Genomic DNA, 19,914 nt, shown 5'->3' on the forward strand with positions numbered 1-19,914 from the left:
TATGCATTTATTTGTCGACTGGAAGGTGGGTCACATAGCAACAAATCGCTGCAATGATGTGAATGGATAATCAAAAGACGTCATTAGTTTTTGATGTGTAGTTGTTCATTATTCAAACTTTCCCGTTATCAGAGACTTGTTATTATATTACAAGAAAAAAACAAGTAAATACAAGTTGTGCTAGTACATCATAAAACCTTCACCAATCTGAGTCATTTCTACGTTTCAGTATGCACTGGTTTTGTTACGCATGGTGTAACAGGGTCTTTTTGGAGCTCTCAAGTAATTTCAAGATTATCCACGACATAATCTCCAAACTTTCCAGGTTTGAACTGACATATTCAAGAACTTCCAGAGTATGATCTAGTGCACAAGACTCGACAGTTTATCAGCAATTTGGTTTGAATTTTGTGCGTTTTCCACTTTACAAGTAGAATCACTGTACAAAACCTCACCCAAGCAAGTAATACATTCATGTTTTTTGTTCTCCTGAGTGACTAATTCATGCAAAGCTATTGTTCAGGATTATGCAATACCCAATTTGCATGTATCAACTCCTAATTGCTGTTGTTTAACTATGCCTAAGTGTGAAGATTGTGCTGCAACCAGAGGAGTTAAACTAACACGAGGTGACTTGCTTTTATGTAAGAAGTGTGAGTTGATCAGATACCCTCAACAAAACCTCAATATGGATTCAATCATGGAAAAGCTAAACAAGATCAGCACTGATACCACTGAACTCAAAGCGTCACAAGCTGAGGTAACAAAATCAATGCAATTTATTAACAAGCAATTTGAAGACATGAAAACCAAGCTAAAAATTTTACAAGATTCAAATACCAGTCTTAGGAAAGAGAATGATGAGCTAAAGGAAAGAGTTGGTGGTCTGGAGCAAGAGGTAACTGACTTAAATCAATACCACTGCAGGGTTAACCTTGAAGTAAGTGGTATTCCGGAAACACCCAATGGAGAAGAGAATACAGATAGCGCAGTTCTGAACATATTACAGAAAATTGATCCAGAAATAACAGCAAATGAAATAGATATAACTCATCGCATAGGTACATTGACCAATTAAAAATTTTCTGTGAAAATACTTTATCACCAAAATTTCAAATAATTGGATGATTTATCCTATTTTAACATTCCTTATTATACTCTAGTTAAAAACTGTCGTACTACTCCTGGTGGAGGTGTGGCTGCATATATTCACAACTCAATCCCATTCAAAATTTTACCAAAAGTTAACATACATGAATCAGAATCATTGTGGCTCGAAATACAAATATCAAATACCATTTTCACTTTATGCATTATATCATTTACAGGCGCCCTGGTTCAAACATGGTTCATTTTGGTGATGACCTTGAGAATTACCTTATTAACTCACAATCAACTAAATCCAACTATATCCTCATTGGCGATTTCAATATTGATTATACACATGAAAACACTGTGAGTCAACGTTATTTTGACACAATGTCAGCCATTAATTTCAAACAACTAATTAACACCCCCACCCGTATCACTTCTTCCTCTTTAACAAACAATTGATCATGTATATTCAAATTTCTTTGATTATTTTGTTCACTGTGGGACTATATATGCAGATATTACAGACCATCTTCCAATTTTTGCCTTCATTGAAAAAGGTGATGAAATGTTCCACAGAACTAAAGAACACTACATACGCGACTTTTCTAGGTATGATATTAATGACTTCCATCATCAACTCAACAACACAAATTGGGAAAATGTTTATAACACGGCTGATGTAGATACAGCTTATGATAATTTCACTGAAGTTTTCAACAAAGTTTGTGATAAAGTTGCCCCCTTAGTGAAACAGAAACTCAAATCAACGAAACCCAAAAAACCTTGGTTAACTCGAGGAATTATGAAGTCAATCAACCATAAGCATAAACTATATTATAAATTAGTGAAAAGTAATTATGACTCAACACGTCAACGTGTCTATAACAGATACAAGAATATTTTAACTTCTCTACTTCGAAAAGCCAAAAAGTTGCATTTCTCTAAGCAAATCAATGCCAACAAAAACAATTCTAATAAACTGTGGAAAATAATTAATGAAGTAACTGGAAGAGTTGCTGCTGGTAGTGGTAAATTACCCAAAATTCTTGAAATTATTAATCCTAACAATCAATCTGAATATCTGCATGATCCCCAAATAATAAGTGTTTGTCTTAACAAGTTCTTCGCCAATATTGGAGAAGAACTTGCTAAGAAAATCACAAAATCTAAAGATCCTACCAGCTATTTAAATTATAGTAATATTACATCATTTTTTCTTCACCCAGTTACAGAATATGATATGGAAACTGAATTACAATTATTAGACCCTCACAAATCATGCGGTCACGATTACATTTCGCCTCATTTGTTAAAAGATGCTACCCTGTTTATAAAGAAACCCCTATGCCATATCACAAATCTTACATTTACAACTGGAGTCTTTCCCAACCAATTAAAAATAGCCAAAATTACCCCCATATTTAAAAAAGGTTCCCCTTATTCACCCGGAAATTATAGACCAATTTCGATATTACCCATATTAAGTAAAATTATTGAAAAAGCTGTAAACAAGCAATTACTTTCATTTCTCGAAAAATGTAATATTCTCAACAAATATCAATACGGTTTTCGTAAAAAATTCAGCACCAAGCTTGCTTTAATTGACCTCATTCACGAATTATTAACAGAAATAGATAATGGCAATATTGTACTTGGAATTTTCTTGGATCTAACGAAAGCGTTTGACACAATTGATCACAAAATTCTTCTTTTAAAACTAAAATCATATGGCATACGTGGGTTACCTTTAAACTGGTTGAATAACTATCTATCAAATCGAAAGCATTATGTCCAGGCCGATGGTTATAAATCAACTGTGCAGTCAATTAAATATGGTGTTCCCCAGGGTTCTTTACTAGGACCTCTATTATTTCTTATTTACATTAATGATCTTCCTTCTTCGTCACCTTTCTTCCAATGTAAACTTTTTGCCGATGATTCTAATCTATTCCACTCTTACACAAATTCTTTAAATGTCCCGGAAATAAATAACAACCTAACTTTGATGAGTGACTGGTGTCAAGCTAATAAACTAACAGTAAATAATACTAAAACTAACTACACAATTTTCTCAACTTCTATTTAAGCAATTTTCAAAATATCAAGATGAATGACACTAATCTACAGAGAGTTGATACAACCACATACCTCGGACTATTGATTGATAAAAATCTCACCTGGAAACCCCATATTAATAAAGTTCTATCTAAAATTAGCCCTATAATTGGCCTTATTTCAAAGTTACGTCACCTACTCCCAAAATATGTTTTAATCTTACTTTACAACACTTTGATTTTGCCACACATTTCATACGGTTTGGAAGTATGGGGCAGTACATCTCCAACATTACTCAAGCCAATCCACATTCAACAAAAACGATTAGCACGTATTATCCTTTTCAAAGACAGATATACTCACAGCCAACCACTATTAAACTCGCTACACATCCTAAATATGTATGACCAATTGAAATACCAACTATGCACATTTATCCATGATCTGCACTCTAATAGAATCCCTCGTAATGTGTGTGACTATTTCTCTTTCCCTGAACACAACTATAACACTAGATTTTCAACTAATTTCTCTCTTCCTAAAAAACAAACTAGCTTGGGACAATCATCTATTGACTACCAGAGAACTATACTTTGGAATAAGTTACCTTCATATTTAAAAAAAAATCACAATCGTGCCTGTTTCAAAAAAGCTTTAAAAAAATATTTAATAACTGAACGCATGATTTCTGATGATTAGCCCTGACCTATTCTCCATTAGTTTGTATTAGGTTTTGAAACATACTCATTATAGATTTCTTATAACGTTTCATTAATCTCTGTTGCTTTTTATCATTTATGTCACAATGCCCTCGTCATACACTTTAATAAATATTTTCCAATATATTTTAGGGAAACAGACTCGACTAGCCATATTGTGCTATTTCTGTTTCCCTGCCACAGATTATTGAAAGTTTATCATTATTATTATTATTATTATTATTATTATCTTACATATTTTCATAATTTACTTGTATTTATTTAATTTAGTTATTTATTTATTGATTTCCTTGTAATACTTCTATGGCGAATAAATATTATTATTATTATTATTATATTATCCCTATGCTATGAATATTTGCCCTATTTACATACAAAACATTATTCAAATAATTAACAAGTATGTCGATGGGCTTATTTCTTTTGCAATGACGACATATGATCAATATGAGCATTAACGAATATTCATTAAATTATTAATTTCAAAGCTTGGTACATAGGGGCTAATAGACCTTTAATCCCTAAGGTATACTATGTAGTGGGGACCGGCAACTTTATGTATCGAAGAGAAGTCGAATACGTGGGAGATAAACTCGCTTGGCAGACTACGCTTACACTGCCCCAATATTTAAATAAATCGTCTAATTTTGACCTGTCTAATTTTGAATGATATTCAATTACAAATCTCCCATGCAACACAAATATTTATATCAACTGAAATTAATTATTGGTGACTTTAGACAACAATGTGACATGTTTGTAACCACGTAAATTGTGAAATATCGTAAATGTTTAAAAACATGAACTTTTCGACTTGATATGTAATAAAGCCTTTGAATCATGGTCTGGCGCGTCTCGTAAGAACAAGAACAAATCATTAATATTAGCCACGTAAAAGTCTCATCACACGAATATACCTAAGGAAACCATCCCTATGTAACATTAATTGATTTAACAACTTGCTAATGATAAATGTCTTTTCTTTAAATAGATTACAATATTGTTGGCGGAATTCCAAGTTTCAACCCAGCAGAATTAATGAACCATTCAACAAAATAAGTGGATTCCCTATGAATTAACATATCTGTGTTACGCAGATGTCAATTTTAACTAGGCAAGTCATACAAATCGCTGAATTTGACAGATTTCTGCCATAAAAATTCATGTTTTTTAAATGAAATATCGTACCAATGACGGAGATAAATCACAAAGTCCCTTAATTGATGCAATAGTCCTATTACCAATTATCAAAACTTGTTACCATTGAAAAATGTCATGTGTAACACACTCCCTCTAGAAAAACAAACATGACCTCACTTTTAACCGATTTATATAAGTGGCGCCAACTAACCCATAGCTATTTTAATAAAATCGCAGACTACATTCAAATTCTCAAAAACAAAACAAATAAAAAAAACAATAACTGGTCATATATGGTAGAACGCAAATCTGAATCAAGGATAATCCTCAGGTTATACACACCCATGTTTGCGTCATAAATATAACTAACTATTATACCATAGTACATCCATAAACCTCGTCGTCTACCAAGAGTAGAACAGCCAGCATAGCCCAAGTGTCGTCCGACCACCCGACAAATCAAATATCCCGATAACAACTCTAAGGGGGTCCTCTAAGCATCGTGTCACATAGAAAAAAGAAACACCAGTCGGCATTTCTGGACTCGAAATAAAATGTTATTCCCGGCAAACCAAAGTAAATCTAAACGATATATCTACTGATACACAGTACCATGGCTTCAAACACCATCACATACATATCGAAACAGCACAGCAAAACACTCCTCAAGTCCCATGCCCTGTTAAATAGTAAGGTTGTGTAATATATAAGCGTTAGTAAAAGACAAATACAACATTGATAATATCTCACAATAAATACACAACAACTACATGTCTCCATTCTGACATCCATCAACTGATGGCTTAAACTGTGAAAGTGGTACATGGCCGACCTTATTATCTTGCAGAAAATGACTCATACCTCGACTTCCGAATCCATAAAACTGTATAAAGCGACTATTGCTAAAATAATACGGTGTTAGCTGTTTCATGGGATGGCGTATTACTATTTTCAATTTTATGTGTAGGGATCAAACGCATTTCCGGCTCATCACTTGTGATTAATTCGCACTTGTCATTCACACTAGACTCACTAATCAATGTATCTGGTTCTCTATAGCCGTGGTCAGTTGTACAGGGTTGATTAGTACTACTGGGTTTTGTCATATGATTCGTACTCTCATACTCTTTGTCGTCCACACATTCTAACGCACTTTCACGCCCAGTAGTCTGTGGCTGCATTACATCACGTGTTTGAATTGTTTATTGTCAGGTTTTCTTTCTCTTGGAGGTGAATCTGACACTTCACTACTTCCTCTCTCTGAAACACTTGGGGCTAGCTGTAGACATATCTATTTGACACAATAATACACACTCTTCTGCATTATCTGTCATCTGTGAATCGGCGCATGCTATAGGCGAAATGGCCTTGCAAACTACCACACAATGCATTTCCTTTTAAATCACTTTACTCTCTGAATTAGAACTACTATTGGACTCCCTATACTGATGAGAAGCACACGTGTCCATGCATAGGGTCTTTATTCATCGTTTCGTCTGCTCCCGCATATCATTCTATCAGATGATCGAGGGGGTAATGCGTTACTTGACATGAGCAGGTTTTGACGCAATGTGCAATGCTCAGCTCCACAATCTTCTGGTCGGACGATATACACTGGTAACGAATAATCAGGCTTTTTAGCAACGCAACTTGTTTTTTCTCATATGATTACGTTTCGAACAAATACACAACCCCCGTCTTCTAGACCGCATTCTTGGGTATTTTTATCATATATATCCTTTCTCGTTGTCACCCTATTCAAGAGTCTTTTCTCGACAAATGTATATGCTTCTGAATTTTTGATTTATTTTACCATAGGCCTGAGGCCATTGTACTATATACATTTATATCATATCATATCATATCATATCATGAAGTGGTTCGTCATAACAAGTGTATTGCATCGCCCCTGCTTGACGACATATACACAATAACTCCAACAGATGAGTTGAAAGCATAGGTTTGAGCGGCGCGTTACGCAGTCTGGCTGGATTAACTTTTCCATGTAGACAGTGTCCATACTGGCGGATCCTTCAAGCAATTTTGCGTGCCATACTTGGCCAGTAAAAATGCGACCTCGCCAGTTCTATACTGTTATTCCGTCCCACGTGTGCCATGTTGTCCTGAGTCTCCATCATAACACTTCTGCAATAGTGTGGCGGCAAATAACGTTGAGTTACCATGCAACATTATTTACTATACACAGAGAACTGAATCATGATTCTCAATAGTACACGTACATAGTACGCGTGAATTAATTGGTCAATTCGTTAATGTTGATGTTAATTTGTGTATGTGGCTAAACTGAATACAACGTACCATCATACATGCCCCCGCTAAGGTCTTTTTCTTCTTCAAACTGAGCAATATCTGGTTTACGCCATTTTACTTGCCCATCTTCGGGCACTGAGCTGACGCCGACAGAGCATCACGATAATCATAACCTGGAAGGAGGACAAACAATTTTCTATACGACATATCAATTTGATTTTCTTTCTGAATTATCTGTCAGTGCATAAAATGATGAGCAAAACATATGAAGCGGCGAGTCGTTCTCCGATGAGTATTCAACTGGTGCAACCGTTTTTTTTTTGGCCAGAAAATGTTTAGAGAACAACAGCCATGACTCGTATATCAAACGACCCATACCTTTACTACGCTTATCGATAAAATCTTCCACATTGTAAACACGTTATCATTTTTGGGCAGGTTGGGAGGCGGTTGCTCGTACAATTTTCTACGAACATGTACTACAGGGAGGTAAAACCTGGATTCGAAATTAGCGCTGGTACTGGGCCCGAAAACCACCATATATTCATTTAGATTCATTTAAATCATCAGATTTAGTCGGCGGTCACCCTCAAAAACTCGAAATTATGAGACTTTTTATGCAAAACAGACTGCAGCTACAATACCTAATTTGCATCAGCAAGAAGTAGGCAGTCATCATTATCGGTTGTTTAAACAATATCGAACACAAGAAAATAATGTTGTTTTTTTCAATAGTGATGTCATGTATGCGGTTGCAAACTCACTCTTAAGGTATTTCGAATCGGGGTGAACAAAAAAAATGCACATTTAGAACGTATGGAAATCTTAAACACTATATCGCACTAATTTGTGTTTAACAATTGCTAAAGGGCCTCTTCTTCGTGAATAAAATTAAGTGGGTTCTGCATATGCATAAAAATACTATAATTGCTTAAGGTAGAGATGCAGGTTCGTGGGCACTTGGGAGTGAAATTTTTTGTTTTTGCTTTTTATTATCCAAACAGTCTTGGCTATAGACTGTTAAAATTGTGTAGAATTGTGAATAGTGGAACATACTCAAAAAACGATTTTAAAATAGATAACAGGTGCAAACATTCTTTCTTTTGAATGCTTAGCAAGATTTAGCAAGGCTGTACATAAATAATAAAAAAGAAACATGGTGAAAAAAAGAAATGACGGGATCTCCATATTATGCACTATATTTAACTTTTAACAAAACGATAATACATTTAAATTTGGAACTGTTACAGCCATTTTAATTATGGGCATTAGCAAACTTCTTACTGAGTGAATTGTTGTGCAAATTAGCAATTATCTCAGCTTCTTTTTAGTGCATATCCCAGAACTTTAAAAAAAATAGCTCCTAGACGCTTTTACCTTTTGTTTTGAAATTTTCACAAATGATTGACAATGTGTTTATCTTCAAAACGCCGTCGGGGCATTGTTTTTGGTTGAACAGTGTTACAACAATCGTACAGACAACTAGCCTGGGTGTTAATTTATGCATAAACTTAAAGAAGTGAAATTTGAGTTGCTGCCCTGCAAAATTGACAACTGGTAGACAGTTTTCAAGACGGCGCTTTCTTCATAGTAAACAGATGTACCCATAAACCAATTTTGACAGGAAACAGAAGCATGGTTTAGAAGCTAATTTTTTTTAAATCACTTTTGACCAAAAATGCCAATTTGTGTGCATATTTCTAACTACACTGTCCATAAAAAAAATAATAAAACAATTTTAAAATTCATACTATAAGCTTTCCGAGAATATATAGTTTTGTGGACAAGGGAGGTCATCTTGGTTTCCTAATTAACTAATTAAAATACCTGTCAGGTAAACTGCATCTCTACCTTAAGTTGACATTGATCCACCAGAAAATAAAGACTGTGATCTGAACAGATTAGCACGCTTGAAAATAATTTCGCATCCTAGTAGATGATGAACAAAACAATAGATATTCGATTTAGATTGAGGGAAAGTGCGTCAAAAGTACAGATGGTGATTTATGCCCTCTATGTTTCTAAATGTAATTTTAGCGTATCATATACACATATCTGAACAATTTTGTTTGTTAAACCAATTGAAAATAATACGCATATTTCGTATATTTTTGAAGGGTGATGATGATTTAAATCATTTTGTTTTAGTGAGGGGAAAGGCTCAGTCAAAAACTCAATGACACAACAAATTGATTCATACATGTACTACGCTTATCGATCCCACCATCCACTTCGTAAACATCGTCGTTATCGGGTACGTCAGGACTTGGGTCATCCAATGGCAGATTGGGAGGCGGTTGTTCGTACAATTCACTACGAACATATACTGCAAGAAGGTACACTAGGGATAAAGCAAGTGGTAGACGAGACATTGCTTCTCGACCGGTTCTCGATTCTTGATGATGGCGAGACAGTCGAACATCCACTGTTTATATACCTTTTTTCTGAATATTGGAAATAAAAGGTACACATACATTCGTTTAACTCGTTATTCTGTGTTCGGATTGCAAATAAACCTCCCATCGACCAGACTATTGTGAAATTGTATTTCCTGCTCAAACAGTGGGGACAGTTAAATTCCTTTAAAAAAACAACGGACCCCACGTCTTATGGTATTATTTCGAAAATAAGGTGAGAAGAATTGTGGCCGACGTCGTTTATTTTGCAATATTAAAAAAAATTATCTCGCTCCACGAGCCCTAAAAAATGTATACCAAACATTTTAAGTGGTTCTCAAAAACGAATAATAGAGAACACAATTGCGGTATTCAACATCCCGAAAAGATGCCGAACTCGACAATCGTGATGTATTGTGACGTAACACCATAATTACTGATTAAATATCTCATGTACATGTATTATACTGTAAATATATATATTTTTACAAATTTATTTATTTCCGATGTGTATATTTCATATTGTCAATTTCCAGAAACGTGACGAGTTTTCGAATTCACTTTTTTTCACAAATTTACGTTTTGTTTTAGGGTTTGTGATTACTCAAAACAGACACAAGGTGACTGTGAACGTTTATATATATGAGTAAAAACAGATGAGTATTTTCGCAAAGTTTAAGCTCCGATGAGGGTATCGCATTTGGACACTAGAAATACTGATACGTCAATCAAATCATTATTTATCGAAACTCATTTTAAATTAAGTAACATAATACTAGAAGAAACACCTTTATCTGAAGAACATTTCGTCATTAACCTCAAGATGGAGACTAAAAATGCAACCTTCAACAAAATGAAAGGAAATATCTCTTAATTATAATAACTTTATTCGTATTTAGGCCTCTGGCCCATGTACGCAAATAATAATAAATCCTTACATTTCTGTCATAGGTTTGAAAATAAAATATAAAAGACTTAAATTACAATTTCTCTTTAAATTTTAAATACATCAAAACAAAATAAAGCAACACTTTCAATATCAGTCGGGTTGTCTGATGCCATTATCTTGTGAAAATCCTGCAAGGTGTTTGCTGCATGGTCCTGGAGAGACTGGGGAGAAATGTTTGCCTGAATATGCTGAGTTTTGGGCATTTTAGAAGGAAATGGAACTCGTCTTCAATTTCAGACAAACATAGATCGCAAATTCTATACTCTCTGGCGATTCTTTTGTGTCTACCGACTTCTATAGCTAGGGGGTGATCTGAACATCTTAAACGGACATATGCTCTACGAAGTTTTGTGTTGACTGAAAGCTTTAAGTACATTTCTCTGCCAGAGTTAAATTTAAATTGTCGATAATGATCTGTTTTTTTATCCGCCGTACGTATATCCGAGTACCAAATTCTTTTACCTTCATTTTGCGCACGGCTTTTGAACTCTAATAGAAAATTTTTACTGTTTTCAACGCCTTGATTTTTCCAGACTGTGCCAAAACCTAAATTGTCTAATAGGAGCATTATTTCAGTAGCCCATGTGCGTTTGCCATTATTGTGCATATTTAAAAGCATTTTATAGGCTTTATTTGGCAGACGCTCTTTCCCTAACCTGGTAACTGATATCTCTTAATTGTATGTTTTAAAGCGTACGTGCTGTAAAGTAGTGTGGTAACTGCAAACACTTAAGTAATTAAGATGTTACGTCACGATACATAACGATTGTCATCTTTTCGGGATGTTGAATACCGCAATTTGATTCTCTATTATTCGTTTTTGAGAACCACTTTGTTTGGTATACATTTTTGATGGTTCGTGCAGCGAGACAATTTTTTTTTTAATATTGGAACATAAACGACCTCGCCATCAATTCTTCTCACCTTATTTCCGAAATAATACCATAAGACGTGGGGTCCGTTGTTTTTTAAAAGGAATTTAACTGTCCCCAACTGTTTGTCCCCAACAGGAAATGCAATTTCACAATAGTCTGGTCGATGGGAGGTTTATTTGCAATCCGAACACAGAATAACGAGTTACACGAATGTATGTGTACCTTTTATTTCCAATATTCAGAAAAAGGTATATAAACAGTGGATGTTCGACTGTCTCGCCATCATCAAGAATCGAGACCCGGTCGAGCAGTCATGTCTCGTCTACCACTTGCTTTATCCCTAGTGTATTTTCTTGCAGTATATGTTCGTAGTGAAGTGTACGAACAACCGCCTCCAAATCTGCCATTGGATGACCCAAGTCCTGACGTACCCGATAACGACGATGTTTACGAAGTGGATGGTGGAATAGATAAGCGTAGTACAGGTATGAACTTCAATCGTTTTTGTGTGTGTCATTGAGTTTTAGATTAAGCAGCCTTTCCCCTCACTAAAACAAAACGATTTAAATCATCATTATCCGTCCAAAATAGACGAAACGACATTTAGAAACACAGAGGGCAGAAATCACCATCTGTACTTTTGACGCACTTTCCCAAAATCTAAAGCGTATTTATAAGCCGACGCAGAACCCACCTAATTTGATTCACAATAGATGGTGTGATATAGGGTTCATGATTTTGATACGTTTTAAATGTGCATTTTTTATGCCAACCTCCGATTCGAAATACCTTAAGAACGAGTTTGCAACCGCAAAACATGACATTACTAAGGAAAGAAAACATTCTCTAGTGTTCAATATCGTTTAAACAACCGACTGATTGTAGCTGCAGTTTATTTTACATAAACATATTAGTTTCATAATTTCGAGTTTCTGAGTGGTCGTCAAAATCGATGACCGATGACTAAATCTTAAGTGAGGAAATGAATATATGGTGGTTTTCGGACGCAGTACCACCGCTAATTTCGAATCCCGGTTTTACCTCCATGCAGTACATGTTCATAGAGAATTGTACGAGCAACCGCCTCCTAACCGGCCCAATGATGACCTAAGTCCCCATGTACCTGATAATGACGATGTTTACAAAGCGGAAGATGGAATCGATAAGCGGAGTACAAGTATGGGTCGTTTGATATACGAGTTATAGCTGTTGTTCTCCAAACACATTCTGGCCAAAAAAAAACAAAAACACGCCTCCAAACCGGTTGCACCAGTTGAATACTCATCGAAGTACGACTCGCCGCTTCATATGTTTTGCTCATTATTTTGTGCATTGATAGATAATTCAGAAAGAAAATCAAATTGATATGTCGTATAAAAAAATGTTTATCCTCCTTCCAGGTTATGATTACCGCGATGCTCTAATTGCTTCAGTTGAGTTCTTCGAAGCCCAGCGTTCAGGGCCAGTGCCCGAAGATGGGCGAGTACAATGGCGTAAACCAGATATTGCACAGTTTGACACAGGTGCGAACGGAGAAGACCTTAGCGGGGGCATGTATGATGGTACGTTGTATTCAGTTTACCCACATACACATATCATCATGAGCGAATTGACCTATTAATTCACGCGTACTATGTACGTGTACTATTGAGAATCATGATTCAGTTTTCTGTGTATAGTGAATAATTTTAATAATATATCACATAAATATTTTACATGAAACAAACTTATTACGTCATATCGAAATAAGACAAGTCAATTTATGTCATTTCTTTTAATAGTATGATAAGGAAAAACAACCAAATATGTATAATAAGTCGTCATTCGACGTGTTCATCAACAGATTGTCACATTCAAACCCAAGAAAATTTATTATATACTTGGTATGCTTTATCTAATAACCATGATTTACATTTTAAACACGCCAGACGTGGCGAACTAATTCAGTCTACAACGCATTCAGTTGCTGGTAGTACGCACTAATCCTGCTATTCCGTTTATCCGTTTCTCTGCTTTTGCAAACACAATAAAACTAAGAAACCATATTAACGTCTTCGAAGAGCGTCGTGTCTTCGTTGCATAATTGATCGCTGTGCGTGAACTACTAATGCCGTCATCGATTTGGAAAACAATACATCAATATATCTACGGTATTCTGGGATACATTAGTAAAGTGATAATTAATTGTGAAGGGAAATCTTTGGTATGTACACGATCCGTTTTAAATGGCCACTAGGCAAACAAAGTGGGAGGATTAGATATATTTCTTGACGTATAGACGGTTGTATAACATATTATTATATCTTAGATAAGATATACAATTAATCAGTCACGGTATCAAAATTTCAATCACAGGATGCTTGCATAGATCAATCAGAATTACGAGGATTTGTTATTACACAGTATATTTAAATATTAATATTACATTGCTTTAATGCACTTTACTGCCATAATATAAAAAATAAAAAAAGCAATAATATGCATTATTAAAATAACTGATGTATCACAATTAAATGAACGTAATTATATGCAAACTAAAACGATTTCGAATAATGGAAAGACGCCAAAAGATGGCAACATTTATTCTGTTTCTAAATCGTCAATTACCTTGGCGTCTCTATTGACCAGAATATGTCATGGATAGTTCACATTGATAACATTTGCAAAGTTATTGCACCAAAAATTGGATTAATTTTACAACTACGTTATTTTACCTAGACATATATTTATTCTCTTGTACAACTCCTTAATTCTTCCACACATTACATATTGCCTCGAAATCTGGGGTAATACATATGCTATTCTAGTTCAACCAATATATCTCTTACAGAAACAAATAGTACGTCTCATCACTTTCTCTGATTCGTATTCCCATGCTGTTCCTCTTTTTCAAAAACTAAGAATACTAGACATTTTTTTCTCTGCAAGTTACAAACTTGTTTATTTGTCTTTGATCTCAGCAATAAATATAAATATCTCTTCAATATTTGATTTGTAATTTTTGTTTCTCTTTCATTTGGAGATTTGTGTGATTAAACTATGAAAATATATATACAGGGGTTACGGACTCGAATAGTTCTGATGAACTATATCTGTAATCCCCGTCAAAAAAAGCAAAGTACGCTAAGTAGAATTCGTTATTTATTTATATATATTTATTACCTGTACAATTTCTACCTTTAATGTTTTATTTTTTGGTGAAATAAATTTCATTCATTCATTCAAATTACAGCTGGTGATCACATCAAGTTCAACCTTCCAATGGCCTGGACTACAACTATGATGGCATGGAGTTACATCGAATTCGAAGATGCATATATTGATGCAGGGGAAGACAAAAGCACCAGGGACCTTTTGAAATGGAATTGTGACTATTTCATAAAGTGTCACCCCAGTGCTGATGTGTTTTATCACCAGGTGAGCCAGTCAGTTTGAGTGCATATTTGGTAGATACTATAAGGGCGTACGGCACGTAATCGTTTTGCTGCAAGGTGCGCCCTCTAGCTTAGGGGCGCTTCTGTGACTTCACATGACGTAGATTGCTGTGACAAATCCTTTTCAGATGGAAACTTTGTTTGGTCGTGTATTCATGGCATGGCAGTAGCCATGCATTTTCTTTATTTGGAACGTTATGACCACAGATTAAAAACAATAACAACGCTTCAAAATGGCGTCCTTTAGACCTTTCATTGACGTCACGGAAACGTGTGAATTTTCCAAATAATTAGCATAATAATTTCATGTACCTACTAAACCTGACCAGAAACAAGTAACCATTTTATTTACATCCGCCCACCACCAGGTCGGCGATCCTGGTGTTGATCACAGTCAATGGAATCGACCAGAAAACATTTCATCAACACGACCATCATACCAAATAGAGGACTCTGGTGCTGACGTTGCAGGTGAAACAGCAGCTGCTTTGGCTGGATGCGCCAAAGTTTTCGAACATTTCGGTAAGTAATAATGAGTCGATAGCAACAGACCTACACTAAAATAGACAACTTACTCGTATTAATATATATGGATATAACTGAGTTCCTCGACTTAAAACCTGACTTGAGCTCGAATTACAATTACTAATGCCAGACTACAAACACTGACAAACTAAACTGTATTTTTTTATTTCGTACTTTTTTTCAGATACAAACTACGCGTCAGAGTGTGAAGATAAAGCGAAGTCTCTCTTCATGTTTGCACTAAACCATCCAGGACTGTATCCCCCAACTATATATTACAAGTAAGAAGTGACTGTGTTTGTTTGTCGGTAGTTACAGTTCTTTAGCTCTTGTTTTTCTGTAGTTCCTTTTTTTTAATCATCAGTGGTGTAATCATCAGTATGTATAATACTAGTAATTTTATGTATAATACTAATGTAGTATGTATAATACTAGTAATTTTATGTATAATACTAATGTAGTATGTATAATACTAATGTAGTATGTATAATACTAATGTAATATGTATAATACTAATGATTTATAAGATACCTTACTTATTATCATACAAGGTGAACTAAAACTAGTGCAGACCAAAAATTGCATTTTTTTATCAGTTCAGCCAAACCATGAAACTTTTTCCACTCGAATAACCCAACAAATAAGTAGAGTAGTGAAAACGGTGCTCCGAAACTGTTCGTAAAGCGTTGGAAACTGAAATTTGAATCTCATTGTTTCGGTGTATTGGTCGCCATCATGAATATGACGTCATACTACGGAACTTTACTTCCACGATTAAAATTTGTTTATTTACTAGTTTATATACATTGCCGTAGTTAGTATGCGCACCGTACCAATATGACAAAACCGAAAGCATAGCCTAACTGCATGAAAAATACCAAAATTGTGTAAAGAACTCCAAAACTGTACTGAAATGCTTGAATACTCTGTGCATACCCGTGAATCGTTGAAGTTAATTATAAAAACGACTAATTTCGTTTGATATAAATATTTAACTGTAGATCAAACGGAGCCTGGGACGAGGTTGCATGGGCCGCCATCTGGTTATACTGGTTGACCGGTGACGAGTGGTACCGACAAGAGGCAGTTAACTTATACGATTCAAAAAACCTGAACAGGAAATCTTACGTATACGGATGGAACGACAAGCGAGAGGGACTCAAGGTACGGTTTAGCATGACAATTCGTTATGATCATTGTTACATTTTGGCCTTCTATAAATCACCCTCAAAGATAGTGTAATTCATTTGTTTTTTGAGGAATCAGACTAGATTAGCCAACGGCTATTTCTGGTTCCTATTTTACCTATTTATAATTGATTCTTGTTTTGTAAACTACAAGTGTATATTATTAGGTAAAATAAAATATTTGATTGATGATTGATATGTTCAAAAACTGTTTGTCTTTATATAGATAAATGTACTTCTCAAACATAAATGCAAACATTGTCGTAAAATAACGATTATTTAAAAACAATCAGACCAACTAACAGGTTTTAGAAAATGCCAAGTTAGATTAGAACACCTTACTATTTTGATCACCCATGATATGCGCATGCGCAATAGCCCAACTTAGCCAGCCTACCGAATTAATTAATGGTCTGTCTTGAATAAACGGAGTTGTGTTTTGACACCATAGTTTGTCCCGCCATTTTGATGTTTTTTTTCTGTAATTCCTTTGTCAATTTTGAACAAAACATAACTTACCGTTGGCTACAGATTATCTTTAAACATTATGAAGGTTTGTTTCGTAAAATGTGACAAAAGTTGACATTTATGTTCAATAAGGTAAAATACTAAAAGATATATATTAGTGGAAATATCTCAAATAGTTGGAATATTAGACGATCTATTGTTCTCGGTATATATAAATATACCAGTATCCGTCACATGGTGGATGCTTCGTCACACATGTGTAACTGTTCGTGTTCTTATCTCAGCTTCTAATGGGCTACATTCACAAAGATATTAATAAAAACCTTAAAAAGAAATACTGGAGACATTTCAAATCATACATGAATGGTTGGCTGCCGGGTGGAACTGTGACTTACACGCCTAAAGGTCTTGCCTGCAGGGACGCATGGGGTTCTCTGCGATGGGCTGGTAGGTGACTTTATTTTACTGTTATATGTGCTGTCACATTTGTAGTCTGGTTGTTGATAGAATGAAAGTCATGTGCTTAGACAACGTGCCATGGTATCTCAGGAAAACGAACCCGTACGACTTTCGCTAATTGCTCCATAAGTAATAAATGAGACTTTGGCATCTAATAGACCTCAGACCCAAATGTTCGTCGCAGAGGAGTCACGAGACTTGTTTATGTCAGGGGAACATTGTCTGTCAGAAATCTCGTGGCTCCCACGCTCCCAATGAGAGCTTAGCGTCAATTTGCGTCCAACATCAAACTTTGAACATGTATTAATGAAATGTCATATTTCACCGGCTAAACACAGTTTGGAAACACTTAATTAAAGTTAAACCATTTACTTTTAGAATCACCTCTTATTAAATAAAAGGTTGATGAATTCCTCTGTTCATATTTCTTATTGTCTTGGGTAATTCAAAATTGGTTCTATATTTGGTATTGAGCACTGATATAATCTACATACTATTAATCTGTTATTTCATTCCAGGTAACTCTGCTGCCCTAGCAGTTATTGCATCCCATTACGGAATCAGAGCACCAGCATACAGGAATTTCGCCAAGTCACAACTGGACTATATTCTTGGTTCCTCTGGCCATAGTTACGTAGTAGGAGTTGGCGAAAACCCACCAACTCGTCCCCACCACAGGGGAAGGTAAGAACACGTGACATAGTTACGGCGAGTTAGCTAATGAGCAGTATTTAAAAAAAAGAATAATAACCAATTTATAACCACTTGATTTTCTCGCTGATGTGACCGAAAAATTAAAATCAGTTTCCCTGCAACTGACAGTTTGACATCTCTCTTTAAAAGTAATTCTCAAATGTTCCTTCTATCCACACCATTGTCTCCCGTCCATAAACCTCTCCACATGTGCCATACTGTGGCAGGCCTCTGAGCTCTCAACATTCACATTAAACCCCTCCATATTTACTCTACTCATGAGACTTTAGCCCATTAATGCTTCGTAAAATTCACCTCCCAAGATGGCGTTTATAAGATTGGTATAACACCTACCTGATTTCACTATTACTGCTCAAATAACCCTACCATTTACATATGCAAGACAAAAAGCAAATAATTAATATATTCTTTTGGTACAGTATGTTGAAGAAGAAATTCGATTACAATTTTGCAGCACTTAAGACAGTACCCGTTCGATGACAAATGAAAACACTCATACGCATGTGCAGAAACGATTGGTATTGTACATAGCAAAACAAACAGCGCAAATGCCTATTAGAGAAAGTGCTGTAAGAACGTTTTTAGTTCATGATAAATAACATGTTCTCATCACGTCAGAGCAATTACAAATATCGACACGTGCGAAGTTGATACAAATACTGAGTCAGTAAACGTGTATTCTAACTGTTATTTCTACATAGCTCCTGTCCCGTGATCACCGAGACATGCACTAACTCCAACAGTTTCAACTATGATGGTCCGAATCATCACCTACTGCGTGGGGCTATGGTAGGAGGTCCAAACTGTTCTGATGATTGGGATGACAACCGCAAAGACTACGTTAAGAATGAGGTGGCGTGTGACTACAACGCTGGTTTCCAAACCCTCGTAGCAGGTATTTACGTTGTGATTTATAATACATGCATCTTTCGAATCTATTTTACAATTGCTGAATTTAAGCTTGTCCCGCTATGATCAAACCCGATGATAATTGACGAACCCCTAACCTTATAGTTCCAGAGGTTCAGGCATTATGTGGATGCCATGAAGATTACTTTTCGCTTCCATTCACATTCCAAAAAAAAATAAATTACAAGTTATAATTTGTATATAGAATTGAAGCGCCACAGTCACTGCACCGCGTCATCCCATGTCAAGTGCTGTCATATCGCACCGTCCCATACCACGTGTCGTCGCACTGTGAAGTCCTATACTGCATGTACAACGCGCGTAGAAACATTATTTAGATGTAATTGAGAGACCTCTGCGTGGCTACATATTTTCAAATAAAACGTCTTCCCTTTTCTAACAGCTATTTACTTCTTTCATTTGCCAGGTGTACAAAGCTTGATATTGAGAGGCATACTAGTTTAACATGGAATTCACGACCAGATTTGAGTTATTTAACCGTTCTCACATCGACATGGCTTATGTATTGCCTTAAATTCGTATAGTCTTCATTATTGTAAAAGACAACTTCTAGTACATTAGAATAAATATCATCAAATAAAGTTACCAAATTTGCATTTATTTGTTGATTGGAAGGGCTGTCATATAGCAACAAATCATCGTGATGAGGTAGATGGATAATCAAATTCAACCAAGAAACGAACAATTGAATACAAGT

At 35.4% G+C, this 19,914-nt stretch overlaps 1 protein-coding gene across 1 annotated transcript; it reads left to right on the forward strand.

Moving 5' to 3' along the window:
• Positions 1 to 11,788: 11,788 nt before the first annotated feature.
• LOC100373700 (uncharacterized) lies at positions 11,789 to 19,807 on the forward strand. Its single transcript, XM_002731434.4, has 10 exons — positions 11,789 to 11,985; positions 12,901 to 13,062; positions 14,733 to 14,917; positions 15,303 to 15,456; positions 15,644 to 15,740; positions 16,461 to 16,623; positions 17,399 to 17,561; positions 18,092 to 18,257; positions 18,989 to 19,182; positions 19,624 to 19,807. Exons 1-10 carry the CDS (start codon positions 11,814 to 11,816, stop codon positions 19,659 to 19,661), a joined length of 1,494 nt encoding a protein of 497 aa, XP_002731480.1. The 5' UTR covers positions 11,789 to 11,813; the 3' UTR covers positions 19,662 to 19,807.
• The last annotated feature ends 107 nt before the right edge of the window (positions 19,808 to 19,914 follow it).

The sequence above is a fragment of the Saccoglossus kowalevskii genome, chromosome 19 (assembly GCF_978046115.1).
Source record: "Saccoglossus kowalevskii chromosome 19, keSacKowa6.1, whole genome shotgun sequence".
Taxonomy (NCBI): Eukaryota; Metazoa; Hemichordata; class Enteropneusta; family Harrimaniidae; genus Saccoglossus; species Saccoglossus kowalevskii.

What these genes read in the sequence shown, in the direction of transcription:
- LOC100373700 (XM_002731434.4), top strand. Translation starts at nt 11,814, where the DNA reads ATGTCTCGTCTACCACTTGCTTTATCCCTAGTGTATTTTCTTGCAGTA. An exon ending in TAGCGGGGGCATGTATGATG is followed by an intron (nt 13,063 to 14,732) that starts GTACGTTGTATT and finishes TTCAAATTACAG; the next exon opens with CTGGTGATCACATCAAGTTC. An exon ending in ACAAGCGAGAGGGACTCAAG is followed by an intron (nt 16,624 to 17,398) that starts GTACGGTTTAGC and finishes TTCTTATCTCAG; the next exon opens with CTTCTAATGGGCTACATTCA.